The sequence below is a fragment of the Dermacentor andersoni genome, chromosome 7 (assembly GCF_023375885.2).
Source record: "Dermacentor andersoni chromosome 7, qqDerAnde1_hic_scaffold, whole genome shotgun sequence".
In the NCBI taxonomy this organism is placed as follows: Eukaryota; Metazoa; Arthropoda; class Arachnida; order Ixodida; family Ixodidae; genus Dermacentor; species Dermacentor andersoni.
Genome location: NC_092820.1, coordinates 82,968,509 through 82,989,952, shown reverse-complemented (window position 1 = coordinate 82,989,952; position 21,444 = coordinate 82,968,509). Strand labels below are relative to the sequence as shown.

At 44.6% G+C, this 21,444-nt stretch overlaps 2 protein-coding genes across 7 annotated transcripts in view; one reads left to right on the top strand and one right to left on the bottom strand.

Moving 5' to 3' along the window:
• Positions 1-3,415, top strand: part of UGP (UDP-glucose pyrophosphorylase) — a 76,562-nt gene extending 73,147 nt beyond the window's left edge. For all 5 annotated transcript variants that reach the window (XM_050181453.3, XM_050181452.3, XM_050181455.3 and 2 more), the window contains 2 exons: positions 488-592; positions 1,611-3,415. In XM_050181453.3, coding sequence (XP_050037410.1) covers positions 488-592; positions 1,611-1,718 — 213 coding nt within the window. In that variant the 3' untranslated portion in view covers positions 1,719-3,415. The remainder of the gene's footprint in view (positions 1-487; positions 593-1,610) is intronic.
• A 6,726-nt stretch (positions 3,416-10,141) lies between these two features.
• On the bottom strand, positions 10,142-21,129 carry LOC126534204 (kelch domain-containing protein 2-like). Of its 2 annotated transcripts, none has more exons than XM_050181466.3 (10): positions 20,829-21,129; positions 20,297-20,367; positions 18,440-18,661; positions 17,610-17,703; positions 16,787-16,855; positions 15,343-15,482; positions 13,931-14,043; positions 12,080-12,240; positions 11,699-11,745; positions 10,142-10,391 (listed from the first exon to the last, which is right to left on the bottom strand). In XM_050181466.3, exons 1-10 carry the CDS (start codon positions 20,979-20,981, stop codon positions 10,259-10,261), a joined length of 1,203 nt encoding a protein of 400 aa, XP_050037423.1. In that variant the 5' UTR covers positions 20,982-21,129; the 3' UTR covers positions 10,142-10,258. The 2 variants fall into 2 exon arrangements, with proteins under 2 accessions (XP_050037423.1, XP_050037424.1); XM_050181467.3 differs by having other exon boundaries at positions 20,886-21,128.
• Between the last annotated feature and the right edge of the window lie 315 nt (positions 21,130-21,444).

Sequence of the window (21,444 nt, the reverse complement as noted above, 5' to 3'; positions counted from 1 at the left end):
AAATAAATTATGTTTGCAAAAATGTTTTAAGTGTGTTGAAGGATGTGGCAAGCAAGATTTAAGAAAAAAAATGCATATAAGAAAGAAATTGTGATGGTGCCTGCGGCTGCCCTTTTGTGTAAATGCAAGGCACTAGACAGAGGGCTGCTCGCTTTGAGTAAGAGAACTTTCTGAAGCAGGCTAAATCAGCAAAAGCAATATCACTGATCAAGTCACTGTGATTTAAGAACACTGTATTGCCACCTCTGCTGTGCCTAGCTTGCTGCTCCTTATGTACTGTGTCTAAATGTAAATAATCGTAAATACAGTTCGTGTGAATCCCACAGAAGGTATGTTTTCAGGGCAAACGTTAGCAAAAGAAGCACTGTAGCAATTGAAGTTACTAACTTCTGCGCATAGCCTTTGTCAGGGATATAACTTGTGTGTATGAACACGGTGTAATGAGTGCGTGGCGGAATCCAGAGTCTCGCCTTGGTCTACAATGCAGGTGCGAGATTTCCTGAACCGGTTTGCGAGCATACCGGACATTTTGGAACTGGACCACCTGACGGTGTCCGGTGACGTCACTTTTGGCAAGGGTGTTTCCCTCAGGGTGAGTTGTCGTTGAAGGCTGTTTTTGCTTGTTGTGTGCGTGCGCGCGTGTACACATGCATATCAGTTGGCCCACGTTTCCCGCATTGCGAAAGTGTGGCCATTGTCTCAGCAGTAGTGGCACCTTTATGCGACACAACGGACAGCACAATATGTAGCTGGGCAGCAAAATGAATTCGCTGATGTCGGCAAATTTCTGCTGCCATTTCTGTCATCAGTGCACACAACTACTTCATAATGAGAAAGTACAGCACGTACTACTCATAATGGCAATCAGTTATGGTAGTATGCATTGTCTACATTAGTCTGTGCATACCAATATCTGCAGTTGACTTTCACAATATCACAATGTTGGAACTCTTGACGAGATGTGTAATGGCCCAATGTTTTTTACATTGCATTTGCTTTTGCCAAGTTAACCAAATAGGGCATAGAGTGCACTTTTTATTTATGTGCATGGCACAACAATGCCCAGGATTAACTATGAAACAGAAAATTGTTGCTTTATACTACACGGCCATGAGGGGCATTGGCTGACACTACGCTGTTCAGATCTTGTACGCATACATAAATATCTGAGTATGTGGATGTGGAAACAGCCGCTACCGTAGCTCAGTGGGCAAGAGCATCACATGCGTAATGCAGAGGATGTAGGTTTAGCTCCCACTAGTGGCAAGTTGTTTTTGTGTCCACTTTCATTTCCCTTTCTCGTACCATTTCTACTTTCAGTTAAAAACAACCAGTAATTTCCTCTATACTTTCTTCGGGTTCGTTATCTATTGATTTCATGGGGTTGAGACTAACAAAAATCGGGCCCCTCGGTTCTCCTTCTCCACACTCATTCCATGTGACATAACTTATTAATTAATAGCATGACCCTGCTGGAAGGATAGTGGCAAATCTTCTAGTTGAGTGTGCCTGTGCTGTCTGCATCATGCTGTTGGAAAGCTCCAGGAGGCAGTTCATTTCCTTGTGCATCTGTATACTTGACACAAAACCACTGCGAACTTCTTTTACAGGGCACGGTAATCATCATAGCCAACCATGGTGACCGGATCGATATACCAGCGTCAGCCGTGCTCGAAAACAAGATTGTGTCTGGCAACCTGCGCATCCTGGACCACTAGGCTGGCCGGGGATGCTCGGAGAACTCTTGCAATCCTGCAGTTGTCATGTTGTGCCCATCTGGTGACCTCTCTACTTGGCTGTGCTGTGACACTTGCTCTCTCCTGTTGTGAATTGTTTATCTGGTTTATACAGTGATGCCCTTATCTGTTTTTTTTTTCTCACCCGCTCTATAGTTGCGTGTCTCCCAAGCTCTTTCACAGAGATTTAATGCTGGCAAACCAGTGCAGGAAATGCAGAAGCCGTACCCGTTTGTATGGCAAATGCTGACCTAGCCTCAGAGCGAGCTAGGTAATGTCTTAATGGCATTTAAGGTGAACCAAAGGCAAATGTGTAATTGAACAGGTAGCAATTGAGTGTTGTAGAAGATTGTTTTCAGTACATCTCCACGGCAGATGTCATGGTCATATCATGGTTCATTGTGACATGGTCGAGACATAGCTGCGTCACGATTGTGACATAACCATGCCACGGTTGTGGTCACGTCACGGTCATGATGCACTGTGACTGCTTACTGCATGGTCGTGTCACATTTCATTGCGGCAGTCGTTGCAGACATCTCAAAGGTGTTGTACAGTCTTGCCGTGCGGCAAAATTCTCGCATAGAGATATTTTTTACTCTTGACACACGCTGCTAATGTGTTGCGTGAAAGTGCTTTCAGAGAAGTTTGTCTGCACGTATGAATGTTAATGATACTAATTTACGTGATCGCTACAGGGCGCTGTTCACCTGCTGCATTGCTTGTGAAGGCATTACATCTTGAGTGGTATTGACCATCCATTTTCCTGTAGCTTCCGCACTTGTTCATGTGCATTTAAGACTGTTGGCACCCTGAATTTTACCCATTGTGCCATTCCTATAGCTAGAACTCCTAGTCTGAGCCAAGTTAACACAAAAGAATGGTGGTTAGTATGTTGTCAGTCAGTTTCATTCAGCAGTTTTCAGGATGCCATATTTGAAGGGGCATTCACATGTGAGCTTATTTGACATCTCAAAACTGAGCTCACGTCTGTGCCATAGACGAATGAAAAAGTTGGTTCTCTGAAAAAAAAAAAAAAAGATTTCTTTACAGGAGTGAGCTTATTGCATACACCTTGTGCCATTTCTTTCAACGACGCTGTAAGCCTTTGATTTGTGATAAGTCATTAAGTCAGCAACAAGTCTAATCATTTTTTCTTTCACATTTTAAGCAACTTGAAAATCATAAGCCTGCCTTTGTTCACCTACCAGCAGACTTTGTGTTATTGATCATTGTTACAGAAGTGATGCCAGGGTTGACTACTGATGGAACTCTCATTCATATGAAATCAATGAATTCTTGCGTTCTTTGTTTACTATTACTATCTGGCTGTATGGGTTTATTTATCTGGGAAACGTAGGATATGTTGTACGCTATTTTTTTTTGTTAATGGTTTTCGGGGAAGGGATGAGTTGTAAGAAAAGTTTACTTATTATGCGTGATTACGCGCACATCTGGTGTTGGCCCCAGGTTGATGGGGTCTTGGTTAACTCGGAGCAGCATTATTTGACAATTTTCATGTTTAGCTGTGCGAGTGTTTTAGCGGATGTTGCCAACAGAAAGGGATGCATAGCAATCCACCAGCTGCGTTGTCATCGAAGATGTCTATGGACTGCAGTTATGTACAAAGTAGGAAGTTTTGTCTTAGGTCATGAAATAAATTATTCTTGAATTCTGTGTACTTTGGTTTGTGTGACTCGCTTTCTCTGTCTTGTGCAGCAGAACGTAAAACTTACTACATTACCACGTGTGCATCATGCTTTTGCCTTCACATGTTACAGGAGTGTAACATGCTAACAAACTTTTTCTTTTTTTGCATGACCAATGTGGATTAAGGGGAAGCTTTAGCTCGAGTGCTCCCATCTAAATACATGTAAAAGAAGAATTCGTTTTTTTTCAGCAACCACTGCACCAAATTTGACGAAGTTTGTTGCATTTAAAAGAAAAACTTAAAATCTAGTGACTGTTGGCTTCGAATTCTTGATTTATGTCAATTTTTTATTAAATATTGGCAAAACTATAAAATTTTCAGAAAACAAAACTATGAAGTTTAGAACTCGTACAAGCTGACAGCAAGGAAACTCAGCAAGGAAAAATTATATTCTGTGACAAAATCTGTGACAAAAAAAAAATGAAGCGTGAACTCTTCACTAAAAACAGATACCGCAACTGTATAAACTGCATTTCCTGGAGCATCTGAAGCAGACATGTAATGTACAAGCTGACAGCAAGGCAACTCAGCAAGGATAAATTATATTCTGTGAATTGCATCTGAGGGTACATGTCAAGCAGACAAAACTGACATGTTACACATGAATCTAAAAGAAGTCAGTAATATGGAAATCGTTTTTGCAGAACCCTTATACACAACGTAACAAATTCACATAAGTTATAAATTGACATATAGAATTTGTCCGCTTTGATCTAATGGATGCCGTTTACAGAGCTGCAATAGCTGTTTCTGATGCAGAGTTGTTAATATATGAACTCATGCATCTATTATTTTCTGACTTGCGAATTATTTAAAAACTTATTAAACGAAATTCAGGCCCAAAATCGAAATTCCGCTTCCAACAGTCACTAGAATTTAACCTTCTCTCTCAAATGCAACAACTTTCATTAAAATCGGTCTAGCAGTTATCTCGGGAAAGCGTTTTTGCGTTTTACATGTATTTGAATAGGCCACATCGAAGTTGGACCCGTGCTAAAGCTTCCTCTTAAGTTGACGTCGCTAAGCTATAGCTGGGGCATGAAGCATTGCATAGTAGTATTAAGGAATTTCATGGGGAAGCATCAAAGAAATGCTTTATCAAGTTTTGCCAGTTTTGGCTGTTATCATGCTTACAAGAAAGTTGTAATTTTGCCTCATTTCTTGCAAAAAAAAAAAATTGGGCCTGTAACATAAAGCAGTGATATAATAGGTGGCGAAATGGAATGCGCAACAAGCCTTGGGCAGTTTCATACGGTGTTTCTTGGAATAAGCATTTGCAGGCAGGAGCGAGCAGTCCTCCTTCAAGTAAAAGAAGTGCAAGTCATGTTTGTTTGTGGAGAATACATCTGCCGGTGGTGAAGCGGAACGACTCTTTTTTTCTTCCTTAGCTCTTAGCTTCATACTGCAGCATTTGTTTAGCTTTTCTCAAATTCATATTTGGGCTACTTCATTAATAGGGCTCACGTTAATCTGGAAGAACAGACATCAGCACTGCCAGTAAACATAACTGGGCATAAAACAAGAAGACTGATGAAGATGAGGCAGACGCACTCGTTCATTGTCATTACCACCCGGTTCGTGACCTATCTGCCACAGCGAGGTTATGCCATCAATTAAGCATTCGTAAAATTCGTGGCCCATTACCCCTGAATAGGTTGTGCCATTTCACTAAAGACCAACCAACCAACATGTGGAAGAAAACTTCATGTAAGACCACCCCCACAACTTGAGGCCACAACAACTGGGCAGACAACATGCTAGAACACATGTCGAGGCCACAATAAGATGCGATTGCCAGCTCTATCCAGTACATGGATATTGAGCGAGCGTCACCCTATCATCACAGCTGCTGGTGTGATCGTGCTCTCCAGAATCTGTATTCTCCACTACTGTAGCAGTGGCAGAGTGGTTGAGAGGTAGAATTGCCAGTCTGTTGGTCGTAAGTTTGAATCCTCGCGGCACAATGAAAATTTTCCTTTCTTTGCAATTCTCTTGCATGGATTCCAGCTACAGCCCTGGTGCACATCAAAATGACCGGGGCAGTGAGCCCATGACAGCTATCACGGTAAGAAAAAAAAATTGCATAAGAGCTCTACCATTCCACGTGCAGTACACATGAGAAAAAACTTCGCATTGCCAAGGACCATGTAATGAGCGATGGAACGCAGAATTATAGGCATTAAGCGGAGGCTTTACCTTGACCTTTTCCTTATCTTTATATCCAATTTCCCTATTCAAATACATACACATGAAATGCAGATATTCTCTCATTTTTGCATCGTCACGCCAGCAGCTGTGATAATTGGCTAACGCTTGCTCAGCACCCATGTACTGAATAGAGCTGGCGATCGCACCTTGTGGCCTCAATGTGTTCTGGCATGTTGTCTGCCCAAGAAGAGTAGTCGCTGAACTGATTTCAACAAACGTTGCCTTCAGGAGAGAGTTCTGAACTCTGCCAACTGTAGGGAGTGAAATATTAATTTAGGGCCTCGTAGGGTAACAGATATTACCAAAAATCTGTGACAAAAAGAAAAAAAATGAAGCGTGAACTCTTCACTAAAAACAGATACCGCAACTGTATAAACTGCATTTCCTGGAGCATCTGAAGCAGACGTAATGGACAAGCTGACAGCTCGTACAACGTTGACAGCTCATGACGTTTACAAAGGCTTGGCGAAAGTCCTATTCGAAATATAGCGATACATTGCAGAGTAGTATATAATGCATCAATTTTCTCCCATAATGTCGCCGTAGGTGCAGCAATGGCACCTAGGTGGATTAGTAGCTATGGCATTGGTGTTGCTAAGCACGAGCTCACGCGTTCAATTGTTGGCAGGGGCAACCAATAGGATCGTGGCTTTGACACACAAAACCTCAGAATGCTAGCTCAAAATTTATTAGGTGCAGCTCACAGTATTGCGGTACTGTTATTTGTTGCCGAGTTAGTCGTAAATTTTACTTTTTGGAAGAGGGGGGGGGCTGCATTTCTTTGGTGATGTGGTGGTCTAAATGAAAAATATGCTCCTTGTATTCAGTAGAGTTTACCTTTTTTCTTTTATAGGTAGCAAACCTAGTAAAGTTCAATGCAGGAGATGCTGAGCAAGGAAATTTCTCTCTTCTCGCATACTATTCAGGTAGAACCTACCATGATAAAGCTTTGTCTCGAGGAATGGGAAGACAACAGTGCGAAAGCAATGGAGGTTGGCATGTGATGTGTAGTTTAACCACGTCATGTTCTATTATCATAACGAAATGGGAAAGCCAAGGGAAGAGAAAAACATGTTCAAAGGTGGCAGAGCACTAGTAGGCATTAAAGGGGGCCTATTGACACAAACGAGGAGTAATACCACAGTCACACATTGAATGACCATTGAAATCAAATATCATTGAAACTTGCGAAGCCTATTGGCTTCCTTTTGCAAGCTCGCATTAAGGAGCTAACTAGGCGTGCGGATTTCAATTATACCAGGGTGTGTACCAACTCGTTGATTTTGAGTAGTCTGAAAAAACTCGGGGAACTTGTGCTTCTATCACGGAAAATTAGCTGTAATCTTATTGAAAGGGTCGAAAGTCGAGGTAATGCTGGCTCGAGTAACAGACAGGAATCGTTATGAATCGTCTTTGACGTCATGTCGTCAGCTGGAGGAGTTGCCAGTATACAGTCAACGACCGACTTTCCGAATTCCCGATAATTTGGACGGCTTCGCGGCACCACCACGTACCCCATAGAGTCAATGTATCGGAACGTCTTAAATTTCGGACCTAAGAACTCTTCGCCGTCCGATTTTCTGGAGGTTTTCCCGTGACCGCAGGTCCGAAACGGCGTTAATCAAAGCCACCACCGCTGCCATTTTGATGACCTTGCTTCATGGAACCGGCACTCTCGCACGCAGATCCGCTGGCAGCCATAGCCACCATGGCGGCAACGCTACGCCTAGCTGCTTTGGCGTTCGCTACGAAGCTTCTTGCCTTTGGATGCAGTGTTTTTTATTGAAAAAATTCTATTCTGTCAGCAATGGCACGGACTGCGCCTTTGTGGTCCTCGCGGTTGGCTTAAAAGCTTGGAAAGCACGGTGCGTTGCGTAATGCCGGTTCCCGAAAGTCAGCTTTGCCTCCGTACACAAATGTTACTTGGTGAAGCCTACGTAAAAGTATTGCAGTGAAGCATAACAAGCGTGGGAAGGGGCTATTTCCATAGGACACAGTATGTATTCCTTAATTACACACGCGTGCACCCGGTATTTCCTGTCGCAGTACGAGCACCGATATGCCTAATACGTGTACCGACAGGCCTGCAGAGCGTTTTCGACTGTGCCTTTGGCGGATTGAGCCCTTAAGGGCAGTAAATGACATGCATTTATTTTTTCCAACCAGCCGATTTTTCGAACGTTTACGCGGCCCCTAGGGAGTTCGATAAATCGGACGTGGACTGTGCAACTGGCCAAGAAGATGCGTCAAATGGTCCGTGGGGCGAACGAGTGGCGAAAGGCGGACAAGAAACGAAAGGACCTACGCACTGGCGAATGAACGGGAAAGGAAGCATGCTGCCGCTGTTTTGAGCTGAAAAAACAAAGTGTTGGCTGATGCTGAGATGCAAATGTCCCTCATCCAAACCAAAATAAACTCTTTAAGTGAAACATAACACTGAGGCGTTGTTGCAGGTTGAGAGTATATGTCAGGACAGTTGAGGTTGACTTACGAGCTGTTGAGAGAGAATCTCAATTGTGACAAAGTTCGGGCCTCATATCACTGAGCTTGCTACCAGTTGATAGAAATAGCTCATATTCGACAATATTTGCTTCTGTATGCATCTCCTTTTTATTTGTATTTGAGAATGTCCGACTCGATTTGCAATTTTTTTCGTAGACATTTTATTTGCTGTGCATTTTACTGACCCCTCCCTTCTATTCTTTTTTTGAATAGCATAAACACTACTCCTTAGTATTCAAATTGGACTAAGTCGTTTTTTTTTATAGTTTTCACATGCTTACTAGAGAGTAACAGCATCGGGCGATATGGTTCCAGCCAGTCTTGACATAGAACATAGTTCTGCATCACTCAGGCAATTTTGCAAGGGCACTCAGAGAAAACCTGGAAAACTCAGGGAATTTGGAAATGTCAACTTGGTAGACACCCTGTATACTATTTGGTTTCAACACTTGCTGCAAGCCAGTCTGCGACTGCCGAGAGAGTCCTTTTTGTTGCAACAGACATAAAAGACATATTTTTTCAAGGCTTAAAGGGCCCTGAACCACCTCTGACATTGTTTTAAAGGTTTCAAATAAACTACTTTTAATAAATTGTTTGCAAGTGCGGCAGCACTATGTGCCGAAGGGATGCCCCATATTTTCTAAAACAATACCATGCTCCTCTCCTGGCCTTTCCCTGCATAGCAATGTGAACGAGGTGCTCCAGGCAATGACACCAGGGTTAAACACTGTTGACTGGTCGGGCTACAGGGAACTACAGCACCTACATGACGATAGCTGACTGTGTGCTTCGAGAATGGAGGGGGCTCAACCGTACTGCACCAGGGAACTTTTAATGGAAGCTTCTATTCAGTCAGCTTCAAGCAGAGGGTGTCAAGGGGGCTGACAATGGAGGAGCTTTGCTTCTAGTGTGCCAACGCAACCATTAGCTTTCGCTGCACTGCATGGAAGTTGGTGCAGCTATGTGGCGAAGAGGAGTGTCAGTGGAGAGGGTAGCGAAGCCGAGCAGCCACCTAGTTGTTCATCAAATGCCCGAAACTTTGCTACTGTGACACCATTTCTAAAAGTTATTTTGCCAATATGTTCTTTGTAGGCTACTAGTGGTGCACATCAGCCACTGTGTAACTAATTTCAAGCTGATGGTGGTGCAGTGTTGCAACGCAAGATGGGCTACAAGGGATGCCTTAGTGAAGAGCTCCAAATTAATTTTAACCACCCGGGTTTCTTTAATGTGCACCAAACTCCAAAATGCAACCACTGTTGCCAGTAATTGAACCCGCAACCTCATGCTTAACAGCAGAATGCACTGAAATGGATGAACATATAAAAGAGGGTAACGATGAAGAGGTAAGTTAAAGCTGTAAATTTACTTTGGCTAAGTAAAAACGTCTGTTCTTCCTTATTACTTAACTTTTATGCTACAAACCTTAAATATGTAAATTCTGCTGCTCAATAGCAAAGATCAGGTGCAGTTATTTTCCTGGGTACAAATTTAATTTGGCCAAATGGTTAGATAACCGTTGGATCATTAGGGTTACAGAACGGGTACCAAGAGAAGGGAAAGCGCAGTAGAGGACGACAGAAGACTACATGGGCTATGAAATTAGTAAATTCGCGGGTGCTAGTGGGATCAGTTGGCGCAGGACACGGGTAATGGAGATCGCAGGGAGAGGCCTTCGTCCTGCAGTGGACATAAAATAGGCTGATGATGATGATGTAGTCCCCGAGAAGCTAAACACAAGCGGCTAGAAGCCAGGGTACCGAGGGGATCGATTTTTGTCAGGCACCACCATACGAAGCCAAGAAAAGTGCAGGGGAAATCAAGTGCGGTTTTTAACTGAAATGTAGACACAATAAGGTAAGGGGCAAAAAGCGGGAAAAACAACAATGTGCTGCCGGCGGGAACCGAGCCCACACGTTCCGCATTACACTTGCGAGTGTTAGCAAGTGCCACTCATGGCAATGGATGACAACACAACCAGACGTCTTGTTGATAGGATTTTTTTTTACTCTGCCTTATAAATTAGAGCTCTTTCTGTCAATTTTATATACAAGTTGATATTGCATCATCATTTAATGTGAGCAATGGTGGGTCTCGTTGTTCATGATCCATCGAGCCTGGAGCCCTGCGTGTTCCCGTGCATGAGGTACAGCGTGTCTCGGACAGACGGAGGCAGCGTCGGCCACTGGGACTGGAGAAGGTGCCTCAGTCGTAGAACTTGCTCCAGGCAGATCCTGCAGGAATAAAAGGGACAGAAACCTGCACTACTGCTTCTCGTACGGAAAGCGTACATCGAATTCCTACTTGGGGCTCGAGTACAGTCAAACCTCGGGATAGACTTTTTACATAATGCCGACGACCTTGTGTGCACACTAGGTTCTCGCCACCATAGTCAAGGATAGATATGCGAGCGAGCGTAGGACGCACGTAGAAAGCTTGTGCACCACGCGTACTCTACTAAACATCTCATTTGGGTTTGCTGGGATGCTCTGCCATACACATTGCAGGTCGATGTTTTGCAGCGTATGTGCTAATGCAAGCTTGGTTCCCCGCAATGGGATAGGTTGAATATCTTGGCATACTCCCGCACTTGCACCGCAAGAGGGCCGTTGACTAAGGTTAAATGAAAGCGGTAACGGATGACTGCAGGAGGTACAACTTTTTGTTGAGGCTTATGCCATTCTCGATTTTATCAAAGCAAAGCAAACTAAGAAGCGTGGCAAGCTGTGATATCTTGTGCATTGGCGTAGCAATCCCGCATGGTCGTCAAGCGCAGCCTAAGTGGCCTTACAAATGCTAGGGTAGTCAGCCATACGAGTGGGTGAGCTTGTCGCAGCCGCTGTTACCTGGCATATCATTTTTCATAATTGGAATCAATTGTTATTGTGCATTATATGAGTACATTTAGATACACAATATGTACAGAAGGAGGACTCGTAGTCAAAGACTGTAAGGGCGAGACTTCCCACTAATAGTTACAAACACAAAAGTAATAATTATTACAGCAAACACCAAATTGATGTATACATGAATAAAATACGAGCATAAATGCATCATAAACAATCAAACATAAGTATGAAAGAAAAGAAAAAAGAAGGAAAGAAGATGCGTAAATATATATGCTATGTTGTGTTTATACATATAGCAAGAATGTGGGCAACTCGAATTTATATCAACTAATGGCGGAATATTCGTTAAGGTTGGTGGGTAACATATTCTATATAGCCAAGTTGAGGCGAAATTAGCAGGCAACAAAAATATATTCTGTGAAGCAAATCTTGTAGGTGTGCCATATGGGGATCTGGGTTAATCAGAGATACTACTGGGAGTTTTCCAGTGATGAATTAGTACAAACGCGACTACTGTGGCCTACACAACTTTAGGTGAAACTTTGCCCACTTCCAGCACGAGTTGTGAGTGCCAAGTCTCAGCAGTAGATTTGCCAGCACCAAGTCAGCATCAAATAAACTACACTGGGGCTGGACAGCACGCTGAGACACATGCACAGCATGGTATTGCTGCTCTACCAATGTCAACTCACCGGTACAGACTTCTTGGCGAAAAGGATAGGGTGATGATCGTGTCTTCCTGCGAGGGAAAAAAAAGTCATGTAAAACAACATGGACCACTGTTTCTACAGCAAGGAAAATCATTGGACGAACCCAACAGCTGGCTACAGGTGGCGTTATACTCGCACGTGAGCAACGATAAGAAACTTCTCAGTGTGAATATTTTCATTAGGAGTCTCCCTCTATGCTGTCTATTATGTCCCTTGGCAAACACCAACTAGCCAAACACTGGTTGCTTTCACAAAAATGCAGCTCATCACCGCCATCGATCGGCACTGCAGATGCTATTGGTGAGCGGAGGGCGGTTGGAGACCGAACCAAGTTTCATGCCCAGTGAAATACCATCGGCTTACCGCATGGATGCCGCCACGCTGAAAGATGTTCCCCGCACAGCCACCAAATACGATGACCTCATTCTCACAGCTGAGGCAAGCCGAATGCCAGAGCCGTGGAGGAAGTTGCAGCTCCACACGGACCCACGTCAGGGCAGGAACCACAAACAGCCAGCAGTCAGCTGCGATGGTGAGAAAATTTTGGCACAAGATCAGCAGCTTTTTGACAGAGCAGCTGCCTCCTAGTTGCTATGTGTTGCCAGTATCGTCAAATATTGATCGCAACAGACAGTGGCCACATAAGTTTTGGGGGTGCTCGTCTCTCTTGTGTCCCCCCATGTTTGTCTTCCCTGCACGATAATAGCATCTCGCGAAGGCCAGCTTCACCGCTTGACACACACGCGATGGTGGAAGTCAGTGTTGCAGTTATGCAGATGTGACAAGAGATGGCGCGAATGTTCCAATGCGGGTGACACCTGAAGGCATGGATATTACAAGTGCAAAAAGAGCTTGCTTTCTTCTTTTCAGCAGCAGGACGTTGATGCATGCACACGAACTTTGAAACACAACACTAGCACTCCAACTGCACATAATTGTCACCGCCCCCACAATGAGCAACCTACAATTCATCTGCTTTTTATTGCTTCACAACTAAAAAGGACCACAACACAGGATGCAAAACAAGAAACAAGACCCACTGTACTGTCGCGTTTAACCCACAGAACATGAACTCACCCAAACTGGCACCTTACAAAACACTTCCGACTCTTCAACAGCTGTTGCCCGAGCAGCTTCCACAACGCTGGCGCTGAAGGAAGCTGCTGTGTGTGAAACCTGCCTACTTGAACACGTGAAAATGATGACACTTGAAGCCAAGAAGAACTTATTTAAGTTTGTGTAAATATACTAAAAGCAGTTTTATTACTCATGCCGCTGAGTGTTTGTTAGAGACATTCGCGAGCCTCTTTCTCTATGAACGCTGTTAGCACACACACTGCTCTAATGATGCAGCTAGAATTATCTAGCTAACAGAAATATTCATGAATATTATTTGTGAAACATTCATGTAACGAGTCTAAATTTTGGCTGCCACTATACATTCTGTATTCATATTCGTTCGAAATCAGTTTTGCTTTAAACCAAATGCAAATCAAAAATACTCAGATTATTTGTGTTGCTATGGAAATTGCAAACAAGCTCTGAAAAATCTGGCACATTGTGACAAAATCATAAACGTTGACAGCTACACAAACCGCTCCAACAAGAAACTCTGAATGCTCCTGCCTTGAAAGTTTCAATACGAAAACATAACCGCTTCTCAAATATTTACTATTGATATTACTGATCTTCAAAAGCCAGTACACCTGTCAACTTCACTTGCTCGGCATGAAAACAAGCCCCGAGTTCTTTTTTTTTTTCGTTCATTTGTATGGCAAGAAACCAGGCTCACACTAGCTGAGGCCATTCACACAGCCTCAAGGTTAGAAGAGCAAGCTGGTATCTTTCCATGAAATGTGTTGTAGTTTCAGTTCCTTCACAAGTCCAGTTTTAATTCTAGAAACCCTGCATCACTTTACTATTTTGGATATCTATCATCTTTGTAACAAAAAACGTGCGCACAAGTCATCGAAATGATAGAGCACAAAGCTGCCGACAATGCACGGACACAATTGGTGGACAATTTACATCGCACTGTTTTATAATGTGGCTGCAGTTCTGCAAAGAAGGGTGGTGTGGTCACTTTTCTCAGTTCATACTACAGTCAGGTTTGTACAAGCTTCTGTGGTGCCAAAGGAAACGTCTTGTCTCACTCTACCGTATTTGCCAAAACTAGACGATTGTTGAAAACAGTGTTTGCGTATGCCCACTTACACAGTGGTTCCTCCGTCTGGCTGAACCCGCCATAGAGGACGATGCGGAACGGGGGAAGGGCCGTGAAACTGTGCCACGACCGACCACGCGGCTTTTCACCGACGGTGTCCAACCTGCAACAAGGATGCATTGTTACCAATGGCCGAGATGAAAGGCAGTGCATGGACAAATTACTGCACCACACAACCTTGACATCAGCAGCATGCATCAAGTCTTTCTATCCGATCGCGTCATCTATGCTGTTCGACATATTGAATGCAAAACTAATCAGCTCAATGTTGCACTTTCGCGATGTCGGTAGGCCCCAGAGCAAAATAATTGTATTCACTGGGCAGGGTGCCCCGAAATTTCTGGCCCGAATTAATGTTGCAGTGCAATACGTTTGTGTACTTTTTGGGGCCCATAACTGAGTAGTTATCGTGTTTCGTTTCTGCACCAAGCTGGTACACTTGCTTTCAGCTGCCCCCCCCCCCCCCCCTTGCTGTTTACAGTGACACATTCACCATATCGAATGCATGAAAACCCCAAACAATCTGCAGTGCATTACCAGCATAAATTGAAATGCGAATAAACAAATAAAACTGATCAGAACACCTGTTATGCCTGATTAGATTACAGTTGCAATGAACAATCACTCCGTGGACAGTTTAAAAGCATGGTGTAGTCTTGGAGCCCAACATAAGGCATGGTTAGAAATGTGCACAAACCAAAAAACTCAACAATACACTGCGGTTGTTTTCAACTTGTTTGTGTTTCACTTTATGGCGATGTAGTACATGCCCATGTATAAATACCTGACTCGGAATCCGCATGGCGTTCCTGTGCCGAATGTCAACAATGACTGTCCGCTGTGTTGTCGCTGCACAAGTTTGCACAATAAAGGCCGTCTTGGGTGGCATCAACTGGCTGTAGCACTGCCAAGCTAGTAGGCATCACAATTTGAGGCACGAGAAACCAGATCAAAGTATGCCAGTAAGCTCAACCGAAGGGGCAACTGCTCATTTACCCTACATGAGGTGTCTGAAGTTCCAAAATTGCAAGCTGGCTGTGATGGAAAGCTCTGCTCACACCAAAGGCTCTTGCCCACAGGCTCTTTAGCATTTTCAAAGTGAAACGCTTTCTTTGGGTCTTTCGACTGCTTTCGTGGTTGCTTGATGGTCGGACTTGGCGAGGAAAGCATTCTTTCTTTTGTTCAATCGGGCTATTTGCATACATTGACAATCATCGTTGATGGTTTCTGCACAATTTTTATTCAGAAATGTAACGAAGATGCTACCTGGTTTTTGAAAACCCCTCCCTAATCTCAACCTTTCCAAATTTTAATAATAATAATAATAATAAAAAAGGCCAGAATTTTTTCTTTGTCGTGCTCTTTTACTATGTTCAGTTGGCAAGGCTGCGGGCCCACTTACGTGCCGCTCCACTGCATAGCATCAAGGTCTAGCCGGTGGATATCGTTAAGTCTGCTCTGCTGGTGCCGGCCACCAAAGATGAAGACGAGGTTGTCAATTTGTGCAGCCGCGTGAGCTGCTCGGGCCACCGGTGCTCGGCCCTGGAAATAAAATGGAACTCTCAATCACCGGAGAACTTCAAGCACGTAGGCGCACATCTCATTCAAACTTTAGGCTTGGTGCAAATCTCATGTGACACTCCAACAATCAATAACAGTTACAAAGCCCTTTCCCTGCACCACTTTTTCATAGTAGTAGCGATTATACAGACACTCCAGCTACAATCGCATCGCTGGCCGCAATTTGCCTCGGGCTGCAAGACAACAGTCTGCGTAAAACAAAGACAGCGTTCTTTTGTCGAACACAACACATGCTGGAGCACTGCCATGTTAACGCAGGATTCAACAGAGCAATTCACAGAAAGAGTAACGCTACACGAGGCCCTGGCCACGGCATCTGATGGTACTATAACCAGACATATAGAAAAAATGAATGCACCAGTGTGTCTCTTGTGTCGTCACATCGTGAGGCTAAAGACTACCAGTTCAGTGTACCCCAAGAAGTCTGTACGTCACAGTGCCCACTGGGTTAACCTACAGAGTGTGGGGAGCACCCGCCCCCATTTCCTTCCACATACTCGCGTTGTCCCGTTCGCACGTGGCGGACGGGTTGAGCCGGCGTAGACAAGGGAGAGAGGCACTACGCACCCTCCCTTTCTCCGTCGCTCTTGTGACGCGCATATCCCTCTCCCCCCACGCGGCTCACGGAAAAGGGAAACGTATCCGGCGGGCGAGGAGGACTTCCTCTCGTAAAAAGGTAAAAAGGCATAAAAGCGCGCCACCGGAGGAGACCCTTTGGGACGCCGGACAGCTGGACCGCCTGGACGAAACCACCTGCTGCAACCCGTGAGTGACCTTCTTTGCCTGACCTGCCCAGGCAACGAGGCAAGCCTATTTATTACTATTACTGAGAGGACGTCCCTCTGCGAGTGTTCGTGATTGCTAATAGCAATAAACATTATTACCGTTGACGCCGCTGGTTGCCCCTGCTGTGGCACCTTCAGTGCAATACTCGCCCGCCCGTCTCACACGAAAACGCCGGCGTACACTCAGTTTCTTATTCTGGCACCAGCAAATCTTTTCCGGGGTCGTCGCAATGCATTCACATCTATCGCCACCAGCCCTGTTGCGATAAGCATCTTCGCCTATCTGTTTCACAGTGCGTAATGCCGTTGGAACTATACTGCAGGCCTTCAACAGGCGATAATCCAAAAGTGCCGCCATTCCCTGCTGATGGAAATGCGATGCGAGCGTCAAGTTTCAATCCCGTAGTGTTCGCCCAATCTAGACAGATTAAACATTCCTCTGTTTAGTGCCCCACCAAAGAATCAGATTCAGTTACACACCTTGTACATAGGCCAGTTCCAAGTGTTGGTGTGGGTGTTAAACACCACCAACTGGTTGGTCCATCCCCTCTGGATGAAATGAAAATGCAAGTGGCCAGTCAATTACACCAGAAAGAGGACAGAAACCGAAGACACTGCTCAGAACAACAGCCTCCTGTCAGGATGGGTTATATACAAACAAAAAACTGACACAAGATATGAAATGCAGAATTTAGCACATAACATTTAGCTGTACTTAATGCAGTGGACAAAGAGAGTCCTTTCTTTTGGCTTCTATCCCATGAGTTACACAAAACATCACCACGAAGGAGATGTGAAAAGGATCTGGGGTAATCAGTGGCATTAAACTCACCAAGACCAATCAGCTAAGCAACAAGCGTGTTTTAAGAGCGACATTTTCTGGCGAAATTGAAATATTTGAGAAATATGTTCTTTAAAAAAGTGAATGAAAAACAATCTTTTCTCTGCTTCCCAAAACAGAAGCAGCAGCTTGAAGCAGAAGTGTGGTAAAGATTTTTAAATGAAAAGAGAAATGGATTTATACTTTCCAATGCTACTCAGAAGTCCATTTATTTCAACAACTTGTAGATGAGCAACAACGAAAAGCCTCCAGAGTTTCAGGTTGGTGAGCTTAAGCGAGCCCACTTTCCCACAATATGCAGATTCAAATATATATAGTAATTACATGTATAATTTGGCCATAAGTGGACACACTTTCAAAGTAAGTGATTATGAAATTCTTAAACTGAACCTAAACTGAAACTGAAAGTATTCAATTCATATTTGAGTACTGGCACAACCCTACAAAACAATAAATACTTACCCAAGGTGCTTGCATGTCATGGACGTAGGCAAAGTCTAGCGGCCGTTGCACTCCCGCACGTGGCGCCATGCCAAACCCACCAAACACGTAGAGACTGCAAATGCATGGACAAATGACAACACTTGTTTTCAAGCATGCTTATTCGCACCAAACAGGAGGAATGAAACAACAGATCAATCAGAAAGACTACACAAGATTGACACAGGTAAAACCTTCAGGTTCCGACACCCCTACCCCCTCGACCTGCAACTTCCTACTGCTACTCTTTAAGTGCAACTGTAGCCGAAAGCTAGAAACTAGGTTTGCTGTGTTCGTCTGTCCTCTCTGTTGTATCATCATCAAGTCAACGCTGTTGTCTTTCTATAATCAGGCCACCTCATCAGAGAAAACTTTGCCCACCACCGGCTCTGTGATGCGCAATTCAGAGTATGACGAGCTAACTACTGTGCTATCACTCAGCTTGGCCACTTGGCATGTCACTGGACCGCACAGTGACTCAGAGTGTCTGCGCATACATTTCGGAGGCCACAGCGGCCAGTACTGCGGCGGACGAAGGTGATTGCACAATTAAAAAAAAAAAAAAAAAAAAACCTTCTTGAGAAGATGGCAGTCCACTATAACAGCCTGCAGTTCTCTCAGCAAACGAGTTCAGAGCCAGGGAAAGTTCTGGTCTGCCAATTTTTATTTTATTAGCCTTCTTAAAATATATCAAGGCAAATGTAACAATCATAGTGAGTAAGTTTAGCGACGCTGAAGTGAAAAGGATGAGATGCAAACGGAAGGAACTGAAGCAGGTCACAAAGGCTCGTTTGGTTGCCCCAGTGTCTCACCAGTCCTGATGCGTCCAACCTGCTGTCTTGTCGCAAGGGATCGGAAGGTTTCCCTGCGCATCCACCAGCTCCCACGTGAGTGTGGTCAGGTCGAGTCGGTACAGCTGGTTGGTGTTGCGGTCGGCATGGAATCCACCGAACAGGTACATCGTGTCCCCCAGCACTCGGGCCACTGCACCCGAAGTGCCTGGTGGGACGTCTCCGGTCAGGTTACGTGGGGTCCTGTGTTAGGTACATGTTATGAAACGCAGTGAAAGTGTAATTGTTACAACTATTGTTACAATTGTTTTGTTATTTATTCACCGTAATATGTTATGTAATGTTGTGTAACCCCCTATGCAATACCTGTAGAAGGGTCTTTAGGGTAAAAATAAAATTAAAAAAAAATATGTTTGAAGACATATATTATACAAAGAAAGCAACCCCTGGCAGCATTAGTAATAGTCACACAACCAGAATAAATGAACCAAGCTCGCATAAAAAGAAATTTTTTTTTCCGTGCAAACGATCCTGCTGCAAATTTTGCATCACAATGGCAAAGCTTATAAGAAAAATACTTTTTTAACTGTATCAAAGGTAGGCTTCACTACACATAGGTTGCTTTCATAGCACGTTTTGAGTCTTCTTATTTCCACATACCACTGTATCACTCTCACTCGAAGAAGCTGAGCTCTCTGAACCATCATGCTTTCTTTGTCACACTATCTTGAAGCGTTCACTCATCCCATGAACGATGCCCTCTTGAAAGAAGCAAAAAATAAATAGACTTAGTTGACAACTTATTTCAGTAGGCACGTTATGCCATGTGGTGTTGTACAAAACAACCACACAACAGAGGTCGAGCACAAAACGGCGCTGGACGAGTTGCGCTTGTTGTTCATCTGTTTGGCAAGAGCATGCATGATGAGCTGAGCTTGTCTTCTGTCCAGAAAGGGTGAACAACACACATTTGAGTGCTAATTAAGAGGGTCATTTTGAAACATTCAGCTAAACCCTACTAGGCCCACAACTTCAGTTTTATCATTAGTGGTTTTACCAACATGCAGCGGCGTGACAAAAAGGAGGGAAGTCGCGACGGGCAAACCTCGATTCGAAAATAATGTTTTCAGCTGTCAACCACGCAAAGTTCATGGGAACTCTTTTACGTACATATATAAAAACCAAAACGAATCAACTAACTTCTTTTATTTGCTCTGCGACAGTGTTCAACACACCTTATGAAGACGATTCACTTAATTCGTTTCGCCTGTCTGGTGCGCGTTGGAATAACGCGCGTTTCCCACACAACACGAGCAATAAGTATCGTTAGACGTGCTTCCCAGTACGACATGAAAGTGTTGCCGTGAAGCCAGCCTACTGTCTCACGCGCTCGGGCAGTTTCGGATTCGGCGAGACGCCTGCAGCCTCCGTTTCACTAACTCACCATCGTCAAGTGCAAAAAGGTAAACCCTGTAAAACTGCTTAATGCTTTCATTGTGACTGAGGCGATAAAACAAAAAACGACACAAGGGAGAACATCAAATCGGGGAGTCGTTGGCACACTGCCAAATGAAGCAACCACATGGCGCTCGCGCGGCTGACTCTCAGATGTGCCCTTTTGTTTCGCGAGACGCCAGCCCGTGCCAAGAATAGCTGACAGCCCGAAATGGCCGCGTTTTCGAAACTGTTCCCTTTCCTTGTTGCCGACAATGTTGCAACACGCTCGATTGCTGGCGTCACTGGCAATCCGTGGCCCATGGCACCCACCACAAAGTCCGTGTGCTTTGTACTGCTTGTCACGCGAGCATACGTAACGTCCCACGCAAGTTCATGACAGACGTCATGCTGACACCGCTAAGAAACGTTCAACTTTCTTACCATCTCTCGAGGAAAGTATCGTAAAACCAGAGCTCATTGCCGGGCAGGTACCTCGTCGATCGCTCCGTCTCCTGCAATGGTTCGCAAACACAAACTGTAAGCGCTCCTTTCCGCGGAAAGTGTGTGCAGAGTGGGCGTACCGAGCGCAACGTCGTCTAACGTTGTGCAAGCGAAAGTGCAATTCGTCAAAGCGAGGTCTCCGTTATGTAGTTAATTAAACCACGATGCACACAGCTAACCGCGAGCAAACTGCAGGTAGCGCTGCAACGGTACACCATGCATCAGCCGGTCGTTACGGCAGCATCATTACACATACCCGGGTCGTTCATGGTTTTGTGAAGACGGTTGACGGCAAGTTTGAACACGCTGTGCGGTTAAGCGGGCTTCGTACGCTGTCAGAAGCAGCTGTGTCCACATCGCGCGGCGTCGCTGCACTTTCGAAGCGCAGCGACGACCAAAAGCGAAACATGCTCGCGCAGCGATGGCTATTAATAAGCACGCATCGTTCGTACCAAAACAAATAAACACGAACCGCCGCCTGCTGCGGGAATCGCCGGCGTCGCAAATGGTCCTCCTCTGATGAACCTACCCGGTAGCCTCCCCAGACGAGCACGCCGTTCTTGTACGAAGTGGCGACGTGCCCTGTCCTCTGGAGCGGCTTAGTAGCGCTCTCTGCGTTGCTCATGCTGCTTGTCGCGCACTGGCAATGTATGCGAAGCTTGCATTTGAAGGGCCTACTTTTATCGCCGCACGACACGCAGGCTGCCCGATGAAGCTCTAGAGACGTTCCTTTTCCGCTCGATGAAACTGATAGCTTCTGTTGGCTGGGCTCTAATCGACTCGTGTTGGCCGCTAGTGTTGTATGCTAATACACTAGACTGATGCGGCCGGTGACATAAATTGTTGTATGAAACTCTATGGCCGGCGACCTACATTGTTAAAAAGAGGTGTTTCGTTTTGTATGACCCACTAATATTTACAAGTTATAAAAAACCTGAAATAAATTTGTGCATAGGGGTTGCGTTTTCTTTTATTTTATGTCGACAATTCCTCTGATTTTTGTGTTTGTAACGCCAAGTAAAGTAATCATTTGAGAAGCACTGATTTGTTGAATTGACTGCACAAAGCGGGGTGATCAGGCAGGAGAT

Excerpts from the sequence above, each read along its gene's own strand:
- LOC126534204 (XM_050181466.3), bottom strand. The coding sequence starts at position 20,981 with ATGAGCAACGCAGAGAGCGCTACTAAGCCGCTCCAGAGGACAGGGCAC. Across the intron at positions 16,856-17,609 it reads ATGACATGCAAGCACCTTGG|AGGGGATGGACCAACCAGTT; the intron begins GTAAGTATTTAT and ends CATTTCATCCAG. Across the intron at positions 14,044-15,342 it reads GCTATGCAGTGGAGCGGCAC|GTTGGACACCGTCGGTGAAA; the intron begins GTAAGTGGGCCC and ends TCCTTGTTGCAG.